Source organism: Podarcis liolepis (genome assembly GCF_965112155.1).
Source record: "Podarcis liolepis genome assembly, chromosome: Z".
NCBI lineage: Eukaryota > Metazoa > Chordata > Lepidosauria > Squamata > Lacertidae > Podarcis > Podarcis liolepis.
Genome location: NC_139570.1, coordinates 29,053,157 through 29,074,662, shown reverse-complemented (window position 1 = coordinate 29,074,662; position 21,506 = coordinate 29,053,157). Strand labels below are relative to the sequence as shown.

The 21,506-nt window shown below is 42.3% G+C and overlaps 1 protein-coding gene across 1 annotated transcript in view; it reads left to right on the top strand.

Moving 5' to 3' along the window:
- The window catches only part of ZDHHC15 (zDHHC palmitoyltransferase 15), a 37,719-nt gene extending 20,704 nt beyond the window's left edge, over positions 1-17,015 (top strand). The window contains exons 5-12 of the mRNA XM_083485320.1: positions 245-314; positions 1,035-1,067; positions 2,211-2,331; positions 3,403-3,535; positions 4,650-4,776; positions 5,049-5,158; positions 8,957-9,040; positions 11,342-17,015. Coding sequence (XP_083341446.1) covers positions 245-314; positions 1,035-1,067; positions 2,211-2,331; positions 3,403-3,535; positions 4,650-4,776; positions 5,049-5,158; positions 8,957-9,000 — 638 coding nt within the window. The 3' untranslated portion in view covers positions 9,001-9,040; positions 11,342-17,015. The remainder of the gene's footprint in view (positions 1-244; positions 315-1,034; positions 1,068-2,210; positions 2,332-3,402; positions 3,536-4,649; positions 4,777-5,048; positions 5,159-8,956; positions 9,041-11,341) is intronic.
- The last annotated feature ends 4,491 nt before the right edge of the window (positions 17,016-21,506 follow it).

Genomic DNA, 21,506 nt, shown 5'->3' with positions numbered 1-21,506 from the left:
AAGTGTTTAAATCTTTCAAGCTATTGTTAATGCCTTGATTGTCTTCATATTCATGCTTCCAATTTCATAGGACTGTTAATAACAAATAGCATTTATTTTATGCATTTCAAAGCAACGATCAAGCTTGTAAAATCAGGCAGTATTATCAGAGGAAATGGTCTTGATTAATGCTGCCTGTTGAGAGTGAGATTTGCTCACTCCCATTATGGCTAATGAAAGTATTATGGGGTGTGCTTCTTTGCAGCTATTCGATTCTGTGATAGATGCCAGCTCATCAAACCTGACCGCTGCCATCACTGTTCGGTTTGTGCCATGTAAGTTTACCAGAATGATTTACATCACTATAACTCCACTCGTGAAGAAAGCTAGCTCTTGATGCTTCAAGGAGAAAGATAGGGCAGTCATGGGCTTGTATACATTTGGGCATCATTTTACTATTAATCCACTTTCCTCCCATTTGACCAGAGTAGTCCACACTCACACATATTTGAATTTGTGTACGAGGAAGAACTTCAGTCTTTTCTGTTGATACCAGCAAGTGTTCCCTTTTGTGCTTGTGCCCACCTTCTATTTTGTTGAGTCTATTTTGCCAGTTAAGTACTGACAGAGCATGAATTTCCCTGCACCCACACCTGTTTATTTTTGAATGAATGAATATTTGCATCAGCCATCAGCCATAGCAATAAAACAACAATACGATATACAAAAAATGAAAATAAAAAGTCAATAACAGTATATAAAATAAATCTTGATCTTCCAAGAGAAAGGACACTGTGGCAGTGACTGGGTGGCCCAGAATGGACGATAAAAGAGGGGTGATAACCTCATTCCTCAAGTCTTTATAAAGAGTTTGTTTTTTGTTTAAACCCTGCCCCCCAGGAAGTGCACAAAACCACACACAGTCAGGCACTTATAAATTCTCAGTATACAGTTTTTAATTTAAAAAGATAACACGAAAAAACCAAAGATAGTATTATTTCTGTTCTTTTGGTGTTTCCCTTCATGGTGTCCTGATCTTTTTTTCCTTTTTACAGGTGTGTATTAAAAATGGATCATCATTGCCCATGGTGAGTGGCACCCCTTGAATTCTATCTTTCTCATGTCCTCCAGGTGTTTTGGACTACAACTCTCTTCAGCCACAGTCAGCATGGATGCTGGGGCTAATGGTTGTTGTAGTTCTAAACATCTGTGGTGCACCAGGTTACAGGAGGCTACTGTAGAAAAGCCTTTGGCAATAGCTGGGATCCTTTGAGGACAGATGTTCTAATGACTAGCAAAGTTACCTGTGTGTCTTAGTGCTTCAAACTGACCAACTGTTATTAACTGAATACATAAATACCATAGACTCCTGTACCAAGTATAGTGGGATATGACAGCCAGTGGTGAAAAGTATTTGAAATTACTATTCAGTGGAAATTCATGTCTCCTGTGCACCAGGATAAAAGGTTTCCCAGTGTTATTAACTATAGAATCATAGAATCATAGAGTTGGAAGAGACCACAAGGGCCATCAAGTCCAACTATGGGAAATTGCTAACCCAGTTTTTTCTTTCTTTGTTTGTTTGTTTGTTTTAATAGGAAAGCAGGATCTTTTGGTTGAACACTCCCCAGTCTGGAGCACATTTTAAACCAAATTTGAATTGAGTGTCTGTGGCACCTTGGGAATGAAAAAATCAAGTTGTGTTGTTTCTTAGGTCTTTCAGCCTTAATAAATAGATGGCTTGTGTTTTCTGTGGAATATAAAAGTTGGAATATGAAAGTAAATGAGACTGAGATTATGCCCAAGTGCTGAGATGGAACTTACTTCCCCAGAAGGCAGTGATGACCACCAACTTGGATGGCTTTAAAAGAGGATGAGACAAATTCATGGAGGAGGCTATGCTCTGGCTCCACAGTTGAAGGCAGCAATGTTTCCAAAATACCAGTTGCTGGAAACCACAGGGGGGCAGAGTGCTCTTGCGCTCTGGTCCTGCTTGTGGGTTTCCTTTGGGGCACCTGGTTGTCCACTATGAGAACGGGATGCGGAACCAGAAGGGCATCAGCCTCACCCTGCAGACTCTTCTTATGTTCCTTCTTATAGCTGGTCATGACGTTGATGGCACTCTGCAGTTATGCTCCATCAAGGAAATAAGAGTGCTTTTAACTGCTTTCACTTTGCTCCCAGCCCCATTGTGCTTAACGTGGCTTTTTTCCTCCTCCTTTGCTCTCTAGGGTAAACAACTGCATTGGATTTTCTAACTACAAATTCTTCCTGCTATTTTTAGCATATTCTCTTTTGTACTGCTTGTACATAGCTGCAACAGTCTTCAAGTATTTCATCAAGTATTGGACAGTAAGTTTTTGAACCTGACTGCTTTCTATGTATTGGTTGTTTTAAAACACTCTGGGTTCTAATATTAAAGCAGTGACCATAGCTCAGCTGGAAACACACGTTTGTTTCCATGCAAAAGGATCCATGTTCCATCCTTAGCATCTCCAGGTGGTAAAACCACTTTCTGAAATCCCTGGAGAGAGCATCTTCCTTTAGAGCAAACAACCCTGTGTTCAGTGGTCTGACTCCAATATATGAAGCCCAAATCAAGTGGTCTTCTAATTAGGCACAAGTAAGATCTGCTAGCCAACAAAAGATTTACTGGTCTTTTCACATATAGGCTCCCGTTTGAGCTATATTGCACTCCTGTTTGAGCTATATATATTGAGCTCCCGTTGCTCGGTCCCTGCTCCTGCCAACCTAGCAGTTCAAAAGCACGTCAAAGTGCAAGTAGATAAATAGGTACTGCTCCAGCGGGAAGGTAAACGGTGTTTCCGTGTGCTGCTCTGGTTTGCCAGAAGTGGCTTAGTCATGCTGGCCACACGACCCAGAAGCTGTACGCCGCCTCCCTCAGCCAATAAAACGAGATGAGCGCCACAACCCCAGAGTCGACCACGACTGGACCTAATGGTCAGGGGTCCCTTTACCTTTACCTATGGATGTAAGTCATATCCTGGACCTGGTAATTTTGTTTTTCTTTCTTAAATTCTTCTTTACTGGAGAATAACTGAGAATATATCTCATTGCAATAACAGGCTGTCTTCCTTATCTTGAGTCAGACCACTGGTGCATCTAGCTCAGCTCTAACTGGCAGCAGCTGATGTGTGCTGTATGTGTGTGTGGCGCTTTGTGGCCATTTTGGGGTTGATTATTTTTGTGGTGATCAGGCTGAGGTTGTTGGGGCTGGTAGGGGTTCTAATTGCTTTGAATTTAGTGCCTGGTCAGTTTTAGTCTTGTTCTTTGCTGTTTGTTTCATAAGAAGAATAAGAATAGTATTATCATCATCTCTCCATGGCTCTTCCACAGCCGGAACTGCAAGATTGGTAGGAAAGATGTGTGAATCTGCTCGCTTTCCTTTGCTTTCCTTTGCAGGAGGAGCTGACCAATGGGCGTGCCAAGTTCCATATCCTTTTCCTCCTTTTTGTGGCAATCATGTTTTTTGTTAGCCTCCTCTTCCTCTTTGGCTACCATTGCTGGCTCGTCAGCCAAAACAGGTCTACGTTGGGTAAGCTATTTATTGCACCTGCTCTGCAGAGTTCTTTGGTTAGGAGCAGAGGGTGTTGGCAGTAATGGGTTTTGAAAGGACTGTTTTTTTCCAGAAAATGTTCTGCAGCTGCTCAGGCAGATTTGAGAAATGGAGGGTGTGGAACAAAACCACACCTTTTCTCTTGACAGATGTGCATCATTCAAATCCCTACTCTGACATCTTCTCATATGAGATCCTCAGCTGAGACTTTACATTAGGTGCTACGACTGCTTGAAGTATATCAGGTGGCCATACATTAGAGCAAGGGTGAGCTGGCCTCCAGTTTGTCAGTACTGCTTCATTTTTTACTGGAACTTCAAGATTTACCAAGTGTAAAGGCATACAGTTAGAATTTAAGGAGCAGGGTGTTTCTGAACTTATTCTCAGCCCTAGAAACTGAGTTGGGCTCACAGTCCTTTCACACAAACATCTGTTCCTGGTTAACACAAGCTTTCTTCATTTCAAGTAGTTTATAATATACATATGAAAAACCTTGTTGTTGCTATTTTTAAACAATTGCAAGTCAGAAACTGTTGCTGAAGTACTGCAGATCATCCAGAGATCTATCAGTAAATTCCAGTCTATCTTCCGTTCACCTCTTCATTAGTGGACCTTTGTGCCAGTGAAACCCAGTCTTTATTTTTTTATTTATTTTAAAAGTGTAATCCTGCTCTTCATGATTTTTTTTAAACTCAAGGCTACTGGAGTGGCTTACAGATCATTACAGATGTGACAGAACCTGTCTCCAGGTTTTACTGTCTAAAAATGCATGGCACAAAAGGAAAATGACATGAGGGGGAAGAGGAAATAAGAAAACTTATGTACAAGTTCTTAGGTACAAGTTATTCTGCTGAGAAACTGTGGTGGAATGGTTCAAGGGGTTGATAATCCCAAAGTTGCTCGTCTCTATAATCTGTCACTCAAGGAGACACACCTGGTGCCCTCAGGTGCAGGAAGGATGCGTCTGAGTATGCAGAAACCACTACTGTTTTTCAGTGGCCACTTTTCACTTCCAAAACGATAGGCATTCAGCTATCAAGTTCAGTAAAGGAGAGTATGGTAATAAACAAATCACTTTTTTTTTTGTCTGCAGAGGCCTTTTCAGCTCCTGTGTTTCCTACTGGCCCTGATAAAAACGGATTTAATCTTGGCATTAAAAAAAATCTTCAACAAGTGTTTGGAGAGAAAAAAAGACTTTGGTTCCTCCCTGTGATATCCAGGTAAGCAGACAGGAAGCTGCTGTCAGCTTAAGAGTAGTAGAGCGCAAGATCTCTACAGTAAACTACAGAACAAGACAGGAGAGGCTGTCAGACTTTCCTTTGGTGCAGGGGACAGCAGCAGCCTAGATCTAGTCTGTGTTTTGTGAATAGTTTTGTAGTTAAAAGTAGAAACAGAATCTGCTTTCTCCTTCTTCTCCTCCCCTCTCTCCCTTCCTCCTTCTTCTGGATGGAGCCCGGGTGCCTTTACCAATTTGTTGTCTTTGTCTCCACAGTCAAGGCGATGGACATTTTTTTCCAACAAGAACTCTGAGTGAAGCAAGGAATCCACTGCTAGCAAGTGAAGAGCAATGGGAGGAAGATGGGTTGGACGATGATAACCTCGGTAAGGATGGGAAATGCATCTGGAACTTACTGTTTTGGGGAAAGTCACTGTGTTGCAACAGTAAGGTCTTGTGGCACGTTAAAGACTGACACAAATATTGCAGCAGGAGTCTCTATTTCATAAGGTGCAAAAACTGGACCGTGAAAAGGATGGATGTAGATATCCGTGGATAAAGTAGGGTAGGGTGGTATGGTGGCCTCTGATGCAAAGTGGGATTTTGAAAATGAGTAAGATTTGCTTCAAACAGAAACCACTCATCATCATTGTTATTTATCACTATTGCTTTTTCAACATCAGTGAGCCCAAAGTGACCCACGGCACAATAGCAGAAGTACATAGTAAAAGTGCATTCATACAGTACAAAAATCAATACCATTTCATTTCAAAACATAATATGGCAATACAAATAATTCATTTCAATTTCAGATTGAAAATCTGAACATTATACCATTTTTAATTAATTATAAAATGGGCAATACAGTTCATTAAAGCATGTATCAATTGATTAGATATAATAAGCTTTCCAATGCAGTCAGGTATCAACAAATAATATAACTAGTAGCTGGTTCCTCAGACCTGCCAAGTGCAGGAAATAGCAATCAGACATTCTAGAGTCTGCAACAGCAGCAGGTGACCACTCATAATACTCTGATGCAGTTCTTAAAAGCTCCATCAGCAACAGAGACATGGGGTTGGAGGGTTGATGTTCAGTCTCTATTCCTGCACTCTAGATGTTCCTGCTGCTTCTGAATGAGGTTTGGTTACTATGGCTAACCATCCCATTTATTGCTCCTGGAATCAAGAGCAACTATGAGTCACACCCTCTGACTTCATTGGCTGCAACAGCAGCTGAGAGGAACTAGCCAGGCATATGAATTTAGAGCAGCCAAACAACAGGAGCCACTTCCATGAGCTGCAGAGAATCCCAGCTGACAAAGTGTCAGGGAGAGCTAAGCAGCTGAGCAAATCTAACAGCAGGGCAACGAGGCCAGAGCACACTCCTTTGCCCCTCCTTTCTATGACCTAAACAAACCCTGCGCTTCCAATAAACAACTTGATAAACTACAAAATTTATGCAGTGCGTAGTTAAACTATGGCACCCACTATAGGCACCAACTTGGAGGGCTTAAAAAAGGATTTGACAAATTTATGGAGATAAAGGCTGTAAGTGGCCACAAGCCATGGTGGCAATGCTCTGCCTCTGTAGTCAGAGGCTGTGTGCTTCTGAGTACCAGTTGCTGGAAACCGCAGGAGTGGACAGAGTGCTTTTGCTCTCCAGTCCTGTGTGAGTGCTTTCCACAGGCTACTGGACTAGATGGGCCATTGGCCTGATCCAGCAGGCTCTTCTTACTTTATGTTCTCCCCACATCCTTAAAAGCAGCTGTCTGGGAAGATTTGGGCAATCTAATTCTCACCCCTGAGGGCCCAGATTTCCTGTTTCTCCATTTAAGCAGAAGAAGCAGTTGGAGAGAGCCAGGTGGTTTCTCTCTGTTTCCTGGTAATCCTCCTTGCCCACTGTCAGACTTGCATAGAGAACAGCATTGTATTGGTCTTGTGGGGAGGAGCCATGCCTGGCCCTATTTGACCCTGATCCCTTTCTGTCCACATGCCACCCTCTTAAGAAGCTTCCCCACTTAGAGATGCTGCAGCTACGCTGGGACTTGCATTGCTTTCAGACAGGCAAGCTAAGGAACAACTCAAAGACAAGCTCACAAGCTGAGGCTCTTGCCCTGTTTGCAGTATCACTAGCCTTCTGCGCAAACTGAGAGGTTGCCCCAGAATCCTTCATCATTTTGCAGAAAGTCTTGGAGTTCCCTTTGAATTCAGACAGGATGTTCCCATTCAAGGCAGCAAAGGCCTGCAGCAGACCTTAAGTGTCAAACCTTCAAAACTTTGCCAAATATTTTGCGTGTGCCTAACACAGTAAGTAATAAGCTGCCGTCAATTCTTCTGGTGCCAGATTAATTTGTTACTACTGACTTTGTACAAATCTGGTCACATAGCTAGGGAAGGCCTGTGACTTTCTCCTTTGCTGCAGATTGAACCAACAGACTCTCAGAAGAAGTGCACACAAGAATAGATAAATAGGCTCACCCCAGCAAGGCTTCTCCTTTAGGCAAAAACAGTTAATCTAAAGAGTATCTGAATGCTCCCACCCTTGTTCCTCTACTAGCATATCCATCAAAGCCAATCAGTGGAGCTGCAGAACTGGTCAAGTTGTCTTCCCAAGTCTCAGTGTCCTGGAAGCACTTGAAAGGGATTGTGGTAAAACTCCCCCCTCCCTTTCTGGCAAGGCACTCCTTCAACTCCATGTTATTCGGCTTTCACATTGACATTATTCTGTGCTAGAAAATGCTCTGAAGGATGCTTCATTGCAAAATTTAATAATCTCATCTTCTCTGAGGCTCGCACTTCGAACTCCAGTGCTGCTGGAGAAATGTACTCTCCTAGGATCTTGGAAGAATTGTTGAAGTGGCTGCATTCAGCATTGTCTCTGATGAGTGACCAAGATTGTCATTAGTGCACCTGGATTGGGGCAACATCTTCTCCTGATGCTACACCACTTAGATTGCAGGAAAGGGAACTCATTACATGCTGTGCATGTGTGTAAGAGAGAGTGGGGGATGGGGAGAGGATGTTGCTAGATTGTGGTGCAGTGCACACACGCCTATTCAGTAGAAAGTCTCACTCAGTTCCATGGGGCTTAGTCTCATGGTGAGAGGATGTGAAATTACAGCTTTAGTAACTTTATTATTATTTCTTTAAAAGTGTTATAGTCCACATTTATGAGTAAAGGTCACTCAAAGCATATTACACAGTGACAGTAACGGGGGGGGGGGGGAATCTGACAATAATGAAGTAGAATAGAATGCAAAACCTCTTATAAAGCTCACATCTTTAATAAAACCAGCAATTATAAATACACACCCAGTCCAAATATAAAATTATGCCCAAAGATAAAAGTTGCTGTCATGCTGCTGATAAACAATCCATGATTTGGCTTAACATAATGTCTTAACCTGGATTTGTGGTTTGTTTTCCCCAAACTAACCATGTGCAGTGAGCCAATAACAAACTTTGGTTTCTCCTCCTCTGAACATCCTTTAGTGCCACATTTTCTTCTATTTGGACAATAACTTCTAGGCAGAAAACCCAATTGATGTTTACTCCCGATTTAGCGCTAAACAGTGGGTTTCTCCGGGAAAAACGGTGGGACCAAGCAGAGGTCTGGATGTGTCCATGGTTTGTTTGGAGAGAAACCAACCAGGAGCCCAGGTTCAGATGTAATGCTAGGCCAAACTATGAGTTTATTCCAGGCAACATACCAGCAGCGGGAGGGAGGGAGGGAGGGAGGGAGGGAGCAAAGTGCAAATAATTTCAGTATACTACAGGTTCACTTTCAACCAAAGTTTATTTTAAACTATGGTTTAATGTGATGTTTGAACCAGGGCAATGTCTGCCTTCTCCCACATTTCATTTTAAGTCTCTGCAGCTAAATGCAGGCCCCATCCATGGTTCCAACATCAGCCATTTTCGTACAATATTGTGCCTTATTGTGGATTTTGTAGCTTCCCGACTTTGCTTTCATAATTGTGGTAGTCATGGAAACCCATTCTTGGGTAGAGTAGTGCCAAGAAACAAAGTGGTCTTAGATTGGAAATCAGGAGGGTAACCCCAGACTTGAATGACAGCATGCAATTACTTTTCACCGTAGTGGTGTTTTTTCAACATTCAGATTTCTGACGCTGTGTTTATTAATGTTTTATTTGGTGCAAATGTTTTTGTTTTACCAACTAGATTACAACCAAGGTTCTTCAATTTCTGTGGAAATGGAGACGTAATATTTTTGAAAGGCTGTTGGTACAAAAATCACACTCCCAGGTAATCATCCTATCCTCAGGTTAACCCCCACCCCACCCATTGTACCAGCTCCTTTGATCAGTATTTATTTCATGCATGTACATTTGACCTGGCTCTGTTGGAGGGCGTGTTTGCACGCCACTAACAGACCCAGAACCCTCCTCTTAGGATAGGATAGACATGAAAATAAGTTTTGATAAGAGTTTTGGTGGTTCAGATAAAGCTTGGTCAGTCAAAGTGAATTGTTAGCACAGAAGGCCTTGTAGCCGGAGGTTCCTTCTGCTCTTAGGAAGGCTGTTTTACATCTTTCATTTGAGCAGGGGTGGCTAATTCTCAGTTTTGGGGGCCTGATCTGTTTCTCCAAGCAATTTTTCCTACCTTCCCAAGACCCCACCAATTTTGGCAGTGGCAAAAAGGGGAAGGGGGAAAGTAAAATGGGCACAGGACTGTGGTGGCAGTGTCCTGCACAGTGATGGGGATAGGGATATGAATCACCTCCTCCATGGACATCAGATTGATCTTGGACTAGTCAAGGAGAAGGGTCTGTGTGTGCACATGAGAGCCTGTGCGTACCAGAGTGGATTCTTTTGACCGCAACCATTGCTAGCACATGGCTCTACTAGAGGGTTGGGGAAGGGTCAGAAAAAATGTTACCTACCCCTGCACTGGAGCATTCTATGAAAAATATGCAGCGACATCCAAAGAGCTTGAGCCACATCTTGTGATGCATGAGAACTGCCACAGAACTTGTTGCAGTACTGTGTGAACTCCTGCATAAGTGTATGCTGGAACAGCTAATGCTGGTGTTCTGTATCCACCCTGAGGAATAATTTCCTATATTTTTTCATTAGTTTATATGCTGGTCTGGAATAATAGTTAGGTTACAGAATAAATGTATGTATGTGAGCTTGAAGGAAACAAACCATCCAGCCTGACAGCAATGAATGCTTAATGGCTATTGTTGATTGATTAGCCTGCTCTTGAGCAAGAACAACCCATGCCGACCAAATCATCTTTAAATGCCCCAAAGTTAAAAAGCTTATTTCTAACCTCCTTAATCCTGATTGATCATTTCAATAGGAACTGTGCAACTTTCAGTAGCTTTCCAGATTTCTCAACCCATAACCAGGACAGTTGTGTTCTTGGAAGTTATAGGGTAATGGTCTATTTTAGGAAACTGTGCCTCCAGTTGAAAGCATGCATTGACTCAACAGACAATTAAGATCTCATTTGGAAAACCTTCCAGCAAACTAAACTAGAAATCTTTTGCTTTAGAACTGGAGAAACTGAACAGTTGGGGATGTGTTACTTGTGAACGTCCTTTGGATGGCTTTATATAATAACTGCACTGTAACGTATATAAGAACACAGAGAAATTCTAGTCAATGTTGGGGTTTTTTGTGTTTGCTTTTGTGGGCAGAGGAAATTCAATCTCTGATTTTCAGCATCATTTGCAGGAATGGCCTTTCTATGATTCACTTCAGGAGGAGCCTTTCCTGGCATGCCACAAGGATTCAGTGTTCCTGTCATCAGGCTGTGACAACCTAAAAGCAGCACTAGATAATAAAGAGAAAGTGTGGCTTATACCAAAGCCAGTAACCGAATGCCTGCTTGCTCCCTCTCCCCCCAGTATCATATAATAATTCTCAGTGCATGATGGGATGCAGTTGCATCAAGGTCCCCCATCCCTGCCAGCAGAACTCAATGACGTAGGGAAGAGTTCGGGAAACAGATTGTGTCAGATGTTTGCTCAATGCTGTGGGTTGGGCACAGGAAGAAATGTGCCTCTTTTGACAGCAGCCAGATATTCCCTATGTCTTGTCTGTCTCTGTCCATTTCACAAAGTCCTGCATGCTAAGGGGGCACCTTGTTCCTGCCATTTTCATCTCCCCAACTAATTGTTTGGCTCTGCAGTACCAATCATAGAATTGTAGAGTTGGAAGGGACCACAAGGGTCATCTAGTCCAACGCCCTGCAGTTCTGGAATCTTTTGCGCAATGTGGGTCTCAGACTCATGACCCTGGGAATAAGAGTCTCATGCTGTACTATGTGCAGTGAAGCTTTCCTCTCAGTGTAGCTTAGCAGCTTTTGAGAAGCAATTTTCATTTGGGCTGTAATGGGAAAGAAAAGGGTTAAACTCCTCTTCCTGCCTGTCATGTTACTGATAATCCATCCCTCATAGGCACAGCTACTATTTGCATTTTTTTAATGCAAAGGTGCATCTGATGTCATACCTAGTTTTGAGGTTAAGAGGAGAGAGAAAATGCTTTCAACCAGACTCATCCTTATGCCTTTCTCTCTCCCCCCACCCCCTTTCCCCAGTGAATTTCAGCTTCCTTCTATGATGGACATTCATGGGGAACAAAAGGAAAGGAAGCACTTGGATTACCTGCAGAAGGGCCATCGTCTGATGCCAATCCTGGCTGTCTGAAATGGTTCTTCAGGATACTGGTGTGGTGATGGCTCCAAGGGTTCCTACTGATTATTGACTCTTGAGCAAGGGCAGCTTTGGTGGATTAAGGCCATTCAAGACCTTTTACTTTTTTATTTCTTACCCAGAATAAGTGAGAACTCTTTGTGCAAATGCTTTTCCAAATGCCTTAATGGCAGTTATCTAAGACCCTGGATTTCACAATGTTTTTCATTTTGCCAACTTACAAGAATGGCTCTGTAACAAGGAGTAGATGGCTGGTCAACTGGACTACTTGTACAAGTGCTTTCAAGCAGGAATCATGGTTGCCAAATCAGGTCTTATTGTTAGAATCCCTGGCAAGTATGCACTGCACATTTAAGGCTGTACGTCTCCTTTCCCTGCCCACAATACCTCCTCTTACTTTTTGAAATCCTTTTCTTTGATTCTGTTAAGAATGTTGGCCCTTTTGGTCTAAGAAACACACCCTTTTTGGTGTGGTGTAAAAAAAAAAAAGCCTTCAAGCACAATCCCTGTTGCAGATGCATACAATTTTAAAGGGACATTTTCTTTTCTAAAATATTGGGCAGGATCCTGACAGGGAACACCTCTCTTTGACCTGTGGCCCAGTACTCCTTGAAGTGGTCAGCCTGTGCCTGAACTGCATCACTTCGGACTGTGGGGGGGGGGCAACTCTGGTTCCCTCCAGATCTTTTGGACCATGACTCCCATCAGTCGCATCTAGCATTGGCCAATGAGTGTTGTGGTCCAAAACATCTGGAGGATTCCAGGTTGGTGAAGGTTTCTAAGTCTCTCTCCACATAGAAAAGTGCCATGCTGGGGATCAGTTGTCTAGACTTCTTTATGTTAGAGGGAAACATTTTGCAGAGAACCCTTCAATCATGTGAGGCTCCAGCAGGCACCACTCAGGCACAAACCAATATTGCTTATTTTTCAATACTTAGTAGAAAGAAGGGGAGTGGGGAATGATTATTTTTCAGTGAGCAAATGGGACTGAGACTCTTTGTTGAAAAAATAAAACCCAAGATTTTTTTCCCCCATAACATTTGACAGATGTGCTATTAGGTGTGCTGGATTGCGCTGACTGTCTTCCTTTTCTAATTATATCTGATATAAGAACCATTTTTAGTCTGAAGGTCCAGCCAACACAAGACATTTTCCTGAGACTTTGTTGCTGCATAAGTGGTGAAAATACAAGCATCGTTTGGGCGGGGGAGACTGTGTGGTAGATGCAGGATATCCAAAGGATATCATGGTATACACTTTGAACTGGAGTCTCAAGCATGTGTACCACAGAGGAGTTTGCACAGCTCTCTCCCTCAAGAGCAAGGCATTCTTTTTTACACGTCCTTGCTAAGAAGCTGGGAAAAGAAATACTTCACCATTTCTTAAGTGTTGTCTCAGTATTTCTTCCATTGTTCTTCCTTTTTCAACGGTCATGTTTACAGGATCTCACATTCCCCACTGCTCCAGAAGGTTAATGTGCAATTCCTCAACCTCGCCCCAACAAGTGAAGACCAACACAGAAGATGACGTATACCTCAATCCCACTGAAATAATTTAAGCTTGTGTCTTTAAACCTTAATTGATTTCAACAGCTGTGCTTTTCACACAGCTCATAGTTAACCTACGCAATTCACCACCGTAAGGCGTAGCAACTGTAATTTAGACAAATGCATGGACAATAAGGCAAGCAGTAGCTACTGGTCATGATGGCAGTGTGCCACTTCCAGTATCAACGTCATCATGCCTCTGAATGCCAGGTGCTGGGAATCACAAGCGGGACAAGTACAGTTGTGCTTCTGTCCTGCTTGTAGGTTTTGCAGAGATACCTGATTGGCCATTGGGACAACAGAAAGCTAGACTCGATAGGCCCTTTGGTCTGTTCCAGCAGGGCTTTCTTATGGGCTCCCTTGGGGATGAAGGGCAGGGTATAAATACACATAAATAATACCCTTGTGTGTGGTTGGGGATAGATTGAATCACAACCCACATCCTGCATTGTAAATTCACTGCCAAAAGCCAGGTCTGAATAGGGATAGGTGAGGATGTCACTTCCAGCTGGCCAAAAGCCTGGGCCCATCTTTCTCTTTTGTGTTCACAGCTATAGAATGCTTTGGTTTCTTGCCAGGGCTGGCAATGCAGGGCCAGGGCGCTAATGCTGCACTTACTACCTTCTCTTGGCAGACACTATCATACTGTTGTTCTAATTGTCATTTCTATTACTGTGCCAGATCCCTGGGGGCTGTTCAGCTGTTCAGCTTGTAATAGCACAAATGGAATAAATGTAAATTATACTGCTAAACATTTTTTTTTGAGGGGGGAAGCTGTGCTTAATTTCATAATTTGCCTAAATAAAACTTCCCATTATGAAGTAACCAAAAATAACCTAAGTTTATCTCTGAAAACACCTTAGCAACCTGTTTTTATTGCAATCAGGCTTCTTAAATGAACATTTTTTATTCTAAACAATCATCAGTTTAGAATGGCTCTGGTCCAGAGAACTTTATAGAGGAAAAATATCTGCTAATGGACAATCCAGAAATGCCTGGTGCCCACCAAACATTTTAGACCATAACCCCCATCTACCCCTTTCAGGCACAGCAGTTATCGTCCAAAACATCTGGAAGACACCAAGTTGGGAAAGGCTGCAGCATAAATTTTGTGCACTCATGAACAACAGGGATCTGATACCCAATTTACTAACAATGCAATATCTGTGTAATACTGCCAACATTATGCCTACAGATATAAACCCAAGTATAGAAAACTATTTAAAAATGTTTATGTAGCTTGTGTCCCTTGTCTTCTTAACCTTTTTTTCAAGGATCTGCGTTGAAGAGCATCTATACATGCTGAGTAAACAAAGAAACTTGCAAAATATTCCATCAGTTGTTATCACCTGTTCTAAGGAGCAGGTCATTGATGATTCTCTGGATGGCAGATGACAGGATGTTCTGCATGCCAAAACACCCTCCTGGTATATTCAAATATGAACATATTATTGCATACTGTTGCTGCTTTAAGCAGGGGAGTTGTGGGCCGGGGGCTCAAGCCCCAGGCCTGTGTGGTAGGCCTCTTGATTGCTGGCGCTTTTTAAACTTAATTTTATTTTTACTTTTCTTACAAGGCAGCTGAGCACACTGCAAAATACACTGCTTGTGCCCCTTGAGTTCTTTTAGTAACTAGCATCACTCCTGACTTTCAAGCAGTCATCCATTTCTTGCATTTCATTCAGGTTTTCCTACATTTTCACAGCAAATGGAGACCGATGTTAGCCCTAAGGACTAAGCAAATGTCCTGAAAAGGAGTGGGGGGGGGGCAGTATTTCCTTTCTTGCTGTAGTTCTGTGCTTTTGAACAAAGCAGGAAACACAAGAATGTTGTGCAGGGTGCAGAGGAAAATCCATTCCATTGTTGCTCCTTGAAGGAGGCTGACATTGTGGGTTGTCCCTAGAGTGATGCTGTTTCTTTGTTGGGCTTGACACAGGGGATTTGTGGCTTACAGCTATCCTGTATAAATACTTCCAGTCTCTAAGGGAGTAAACATATGCTTTTGGATATTTTATGCATAACTGCAAAAAATGCAAAATGTCTCAATGGCTGCTTGAATAATTTGATATCCAATTAAATGATGTGCTGTGCTAATAATAATGTCTAGATACATGATCAACTATCAGATAGCTTCTGTAGTTGCAGTCACTCAGGATGCAAATCATTTAAACTACCCTAAAGCATTAAGTATTTTCATGGAAATGTTAAGCACTCCTTATGTTTTCATTAATTTAAACAAAACAGAAGAATTCAACCCTTCTTTTACCACCACCCCTTAATGTATTAATTCATTATTAGTATTAGGCCAAAATTCTTGTTGGCCTCTGTGTACTGCAAAAAGTTGAGCTAGCATTATGTTGGAGATGCAAGATCTATATATCCGAGTGCAGTGTGGACACAATGAGTAGGCTGTGTATGTGCTATTGTTCCATATCATAACATTCCAGTTTGAAGAACCTTCTGTATGACTGCTTGAACCATGAAGGATATGAGATGCAGTGTGGACACAGCCCAGAATTATTCTGGGCGTGACACTGCAATCATGAAAGGGGAAGATTGAACAGGTGTGCAACATCCACTCAACTATCTTCCATGAAAAATGTTACACATACTTAACATTCCAGGTGTTTCTCTGGTTAGCAAGCTTAAGGCATCACACTGGTGTCTACAAAAGTGGGATAGTAAATACTATTTAAAGAATATGGACTTTGCAAAACTTGGGACTTATTGCAAGAACTGCTATGCTACAGTGGTTTATTTTTTAAATTAGGGCACTACTGAGTCCTTGCTGTTAAATATTTATGGAGCAAAGAACAGTAACTTTGGGAGAGAACACAGGCTGATCAATAGTGTACTGCCTGTTGATGTAACAGATATTTATTGCCCAGAATCATAGGGCATTGTCAGATGTGGCATAATCTGAAAGCACAATTTTGGTGCACATTACAATACCAGGAACACTAATTTTTTGTATAGAATACAGTCTTTTGAAATTACTTGTATTGATTTTATTTAGGTACAGTATCTTGTTGGGGAAGACATTTTTGGGAGAAAATGCTGATGTGGGAATGGTGTACTTCATCAGCAAAATGGTTGTGCTTACCAATAACAAAGTTTTACTTACATAAGAGCATACTGTCAATCACTATGCTTCCCTTAAGTGACTTGTTAATTTTTTAGGATACACTCTGCATTTAATTTTATGGATTTCTACAACACTAGATTCTAGTTTAATCCAAAGAATTGAAGTGGGTGACAACAGGCTTCATATTAAAGGGATGGAAAGTAGCAGGGTCCTACATGCCCATTTAATATTGCATTCATTTATCCAGAAAAAAAACAAACAGAAGACCTGCAATGAGTATTCTTCCAACCAAGAGAGATCCTCAGCAGTTTGCATGTACATGTACCTGATGTTAATCAACTGGAGAGCTCAGTATACCTGCAAAATATCTTGCTGTGCCTGCCACAGTTCAAATAATCAAGGCATTTGTGCTACCATGTTTTGTACTGTTTTACCTTTGAAGTGGCAGCTTACTGCTTGGTCCTTTTCCTGACCAGGTGTCTTGCCTTTTTCACAGAATTTTTTTGGTACCACTTTTCTGGTAACCACTGAATCAAGCTTCATTCTAACTATCTGTATTGGTCATATTGCAATTGCTTTTGTGTTCCAGTTTACTATACTTCCATATGTGTAATTAAGGCCTAATTATTTCATTGATTGTATTTTCAAAAAGGTACAATTTCACCATCTTGTTTTACAGTAGGGAGCATAAGAAATGGACTTCTGTTAGGTTTCACAGAACAGAACTGTTTCCCCTCCAAACCTCCATGTAATCATCTTTGTACAAATTCCAAATTCAGCTTTTTGATTATTGCAGTTTTATTTTGTTGACCCTTTTGAATGTTTTGACTTCATTATCTCAGGTTTGTTCATTAAAAAATGTGTATGTTCATGCTTGTTGCAGCCTTAAGCATGGAAATGTTTTACAATAAAAAATATTTTATAGAATGAAGTTTAAAGACTTTATTTCAAATATTTTTAAATTCTATTAAGAAGTCTGTATCTACTGCATTCAAACTCCACCAAGAAGAGTTGCAAGAATGGTACCATTTACGTATCAGTGCTTTTTTGTAGACTTCAGCTTGGTGTTTTCCAGTTATCTCAAGGCACTTTCAACTCCTATAATTTTGTCTAAGGGCACTGACATGGAAGCCCAGCATTCTGAAACAGTTACCCTTTTGAGTACTGAGATAGAAAGAGTTTCCAGTTAAAATTTACAAGTGTCAATGAATAATTGGACAGTTTAACATTTACACATGCCAAAAATGTTTTAAATAACCTCCAGCTTGCTTATTCTACTACCAATCATCAAGACACATTGCCCTTAAATAACACCAAGTGCAAAGACCATTTCACATGGACTGGCTCAGCCAGACTCAACCAAGTATCCTTTTGAAACATGGTGCTTGGCTTTATGAAGCTATGGGTTTTCCCCATCTTGGCAATGGAGTAGTTGTGACAGTACTGATTAGTCACCACTGAGCATAACCACTATCTAGCAACTGAAGACTAATTGTTAAGGATATAAGAGTTATTGCCAATAGAAATATTCTTAATTCAATCCTTAGGACCAGCCCTCAGGCAGATATAGCACAGTAAAAGTATAAAAGGCTTGCAGTCTACACTACTAATGAAAGCAGGGGTGCAGCATTTCGGTTTCCCTATGAGCTTGAAAATATACAGGAATGATGTACAACAGCTGTGCTCACCAAGCTGGTACCCTCTTTATGTCGTGAATTCCCATCAGCCCCCAGCCCACCATGGCTACAGGCCAGGAGCAATGGGAGTTGGGACTCCACAACTAATAGGGGGCACCACCACTGTAATAATAATAATAATAATAAATAATAATAAATAAATATTAATAATATTTATACCCTGCCCATCTGCTGGGTTTCCCCAGCCACTATCTTGAGTGAATATATCAATACTACTGATATCTTTAAATGAAGAACATTTGCTTTGGGGTAGCAAACCTTGATTGTTGATATATAAGAAATCCTGGTCCCGTTTCCCTCCCCCCCCCCAACTCACCAGGGAGTGACGAGGGACAGTAGCTTTCCCCTGCTCCCAATGGTGAGGAGCATTTAATATGCTGTACTGGTCATGGGCATGGAAAAGGTGGTGCTTTGGCTTCCTGGGGAAGGACCCTGTGAGTGGACCCATGTGAAGACGTCCCTTTTCAGGTTTGCTCTCAGAGTTTAAAAAGGGAGGCCCACAACCCTTTACCCTCAGGCTGCTCGATCACCGGATCCATGCCCTAGCCTAGGCCTAACCTATTCGCTGTAAACCATTATGATTGTTCTGCATTCCTTTTCTTGTGATACAAAATAAAATAAACAATAATAATAACTTATTATTTATACCTCGCTCATCTGGCTGGGTATCCCCAGCTACTCTGGGTGGCTTGCAACAAAATATTAAAATACAGTGGTCTGTTAAACATTAAAAGCTTCCCTAAACAGGGCTGCCTTCAGATGTCTTCTCAACGTCTGGTAGTTGTTCTTCTCTTTGACATCTGGTGGGAGGGCTTTCCACAGGGCAGGTGCCACCAGAGAGAAGGACCTCTGCCTGGTTCCCTGTAACTTGGCATCTCGTAATGAGTGAACTGCCAGAAGGCCCTCAGCACTGGACCTCAGTGTCCGAGCAGAACAATGGAGGTGGAGATGCTCCTTCAGGTATACTGGACCAAGGCCGTTTAGGGCTTTAAAGGTCAGCACCAACACTTTGAATTGTGTTCAGAAACATACTGGGAGCCAATGTAGATCTTTCAAGACCGGTGTTATGTGGTCTTGGTGGCTGCTCCCAGTCACCAGTCTAGCTACCACATTCTGGATTAATTGCAGTTTCCGGGTCACCTTCAAAGGTAGCCCCACGTAGAGCGCATTGCAGTAGTCCAAGCAAGAGATAACTAGAGCATGCACCACTCGGGCGAGACAGTCTGTGGGCAGATAGGGTCTCAGCCTGCGTACCAGATGAAGCTGGTACACAGCTGCCCTGGACACAAAATGGACCTGCGCCTCCATGGACAGCTTTGAGTCCAGAATGAATCCCAGGCTGTACACCTGGTCAGGGGTAGTGTTACCCCATTCAGGACCAGGGAGTCCCCCACACCTGCCCACGTCCTGTCCCACCAAAACAGTACTTCTGTCTTGTCAGGATTCAACCTCAATCTGTTAGCCACCATCCATCCTCCAACTGCCTCCAGACACTCACACAGGACCTTCACCGACATCACTGGTTCTGATTTGAAAGAGAGGTAGAGCTGGGTATCATCCACATACTGATGAAGACCCAGCTCAAACCCCCAATGATCTCTCCCAGCGGCTGCATGTAGATGCTGAAAAGCACGGGGGAGGGGACAGACCCCCTGAGGTACCCCACAAGTGACAGCCCAGGGGTCTGAACACTCATCCCCCAACACCACTTTCTGAACACGGCCGAGGAGGAAAAAACAGAACCACTGTATAACAGTGCCCCCAGCTCCCAGCCCCTCTAGACGGTCCAGAAGGATGTTATGGTCGATGGTGTCAAAAGCTACTGAGAGATCGAGCAGAACTAGGAAACATGTCTCACCTTTGTCCCTAGCCCGCAGGAGATCATCAACCAGTGCGACCAAGGCTGTTTCAGTCCCATGATGAGGCCTGAATCCCGACTTGAAGTGATCCAAATGGTCCGCTTCTTCCAGGTGTGGCTGGAGTTGTTCAGCAACCACTCGCTCAATCACCTTGCCCAAGAATGGAAGATTTGAGACTGGGCAATAGTTGGCCATATTGGCTGGGTCTAGAGATGTTTTTTTAAGAAGCGGTTTAATGACTGCCTCTTTCAGCAGGGAAGGCTCCCTCACAGAGAGAAGCATTCACCACCCCGTGAAACCCATTGTCCAGCCCTTCCCGGCTCGCTTTTATAAGCCAGGATGAGCAAGGATCAAGGAGACAGGTGGTTGGTTTCACTCGTCCAAGCAGCCTGTCCACATCCTCGGAGGTAACAGATTGGAATTGATCCCATGCAAGACAGGACTCTAGCACTCTCCCACCCCGGCCCTGCTCCCATGGTGGAGTCTACCTCTTCCCAAATCTGAGCAATTTTATCTGCAAAAAACTTTGCAAAATCATTGTGGACTTATGCACTGTATCACTGGAAAACAGCACTCCCTTTTCTACTCTTTGTATCTTTTCAAAGAATAAAGACTACATTGTTCAAGAGGCTGCATTAAAAAACATTCTAAAGTATTTTGGTCAATGGAAGACTTTACAGGACTGACTTGTTTGTTTACAATGCAGGAGTTTAACAGAGCAGTGCATAGGTTTGGGCTTCGAGATACACTAAGGAAGATTTCTTTGGGAGCACAAATTCTGCACAGCCTTGGGAAGGAGCATTATACCTTTGGGTTTTTTTAACAAAGCTAGACTGGCCTTCCAAACACAAAGAAAGGCAAAGGTGGGAAATTCCATACATCCAGGACAGTTTCTCCACTGTCATTTATAGCAGGCCAAAACAAGAAAGTATTCAAGGATTAGACATAAGGCCCTAAATCATGTATTTGTTTTGAACAAGTAGATAAAGAGGTACCACTGCGACGGGAAAGTAAATTGCGTTTTCGTGCACTCTGGCACTCGTCACAGTGTTCGGTGCGTCAGAAGCGGTTTAGTCATGCTGGCCACATGATGCAGAAAAGCTGTCTGTGGACAAAATGCCAGCTCCCTTGGCCTAAAAGCAGAGATGAGTGCCATACTCTATAGTTCAATTCGACTGGACTTAACTGTCCAGGGCTCCTTTACCTTTTGCATAATTTGTTCTATATTATTATTATTATTATTATTATTATTATTATTATTATTATTATTATTATTATTACATTTTGTCTATTGCCCCCCTCCCCGATTTTGCAAGTTATGGTGATGGATAATGAGCTCAGCTTCCAGCCATTGACAATCTTATTCAATCACCTCTCCAGCTTTAATGTTTTCAGCTGTTTTAAAGCTTTCAGTCACGAGGGCTTGAATTTTGTTCTTTTAAAAGCAAAGCTCCTCAGGCCCCAATCACATGATTAAGAGATCCTCATTATGAACACAATGACAAAGGTAACAATGTAAAAAGAAGACACAGCTGATTTTTCTTGAAATCTAAATCTTAAATAGTTTTAGGGTGCCAGCAGATTAGAAAAAATGTCACTATTGAGAATCAATTAGTGCCATATTAGAATAAAACTATAATGCTTCTACATTTTACTGAAGGGATGAGTTATCTGTGGCATTCCAGATGTGACACAGACTACAATTCCATCATCACTGGCCACTGTCCTTGCTAGTTGGATTTAATGGGGGTTGGAGTCCAACAATTCATTCAGGATCCATTCCCCACCCCCCACTTTATAGGCTGTAACTGGAAGAAGCTGCTTTGGATACAGAGCAGTTATCTTCCTTTTCAAATGTGCTG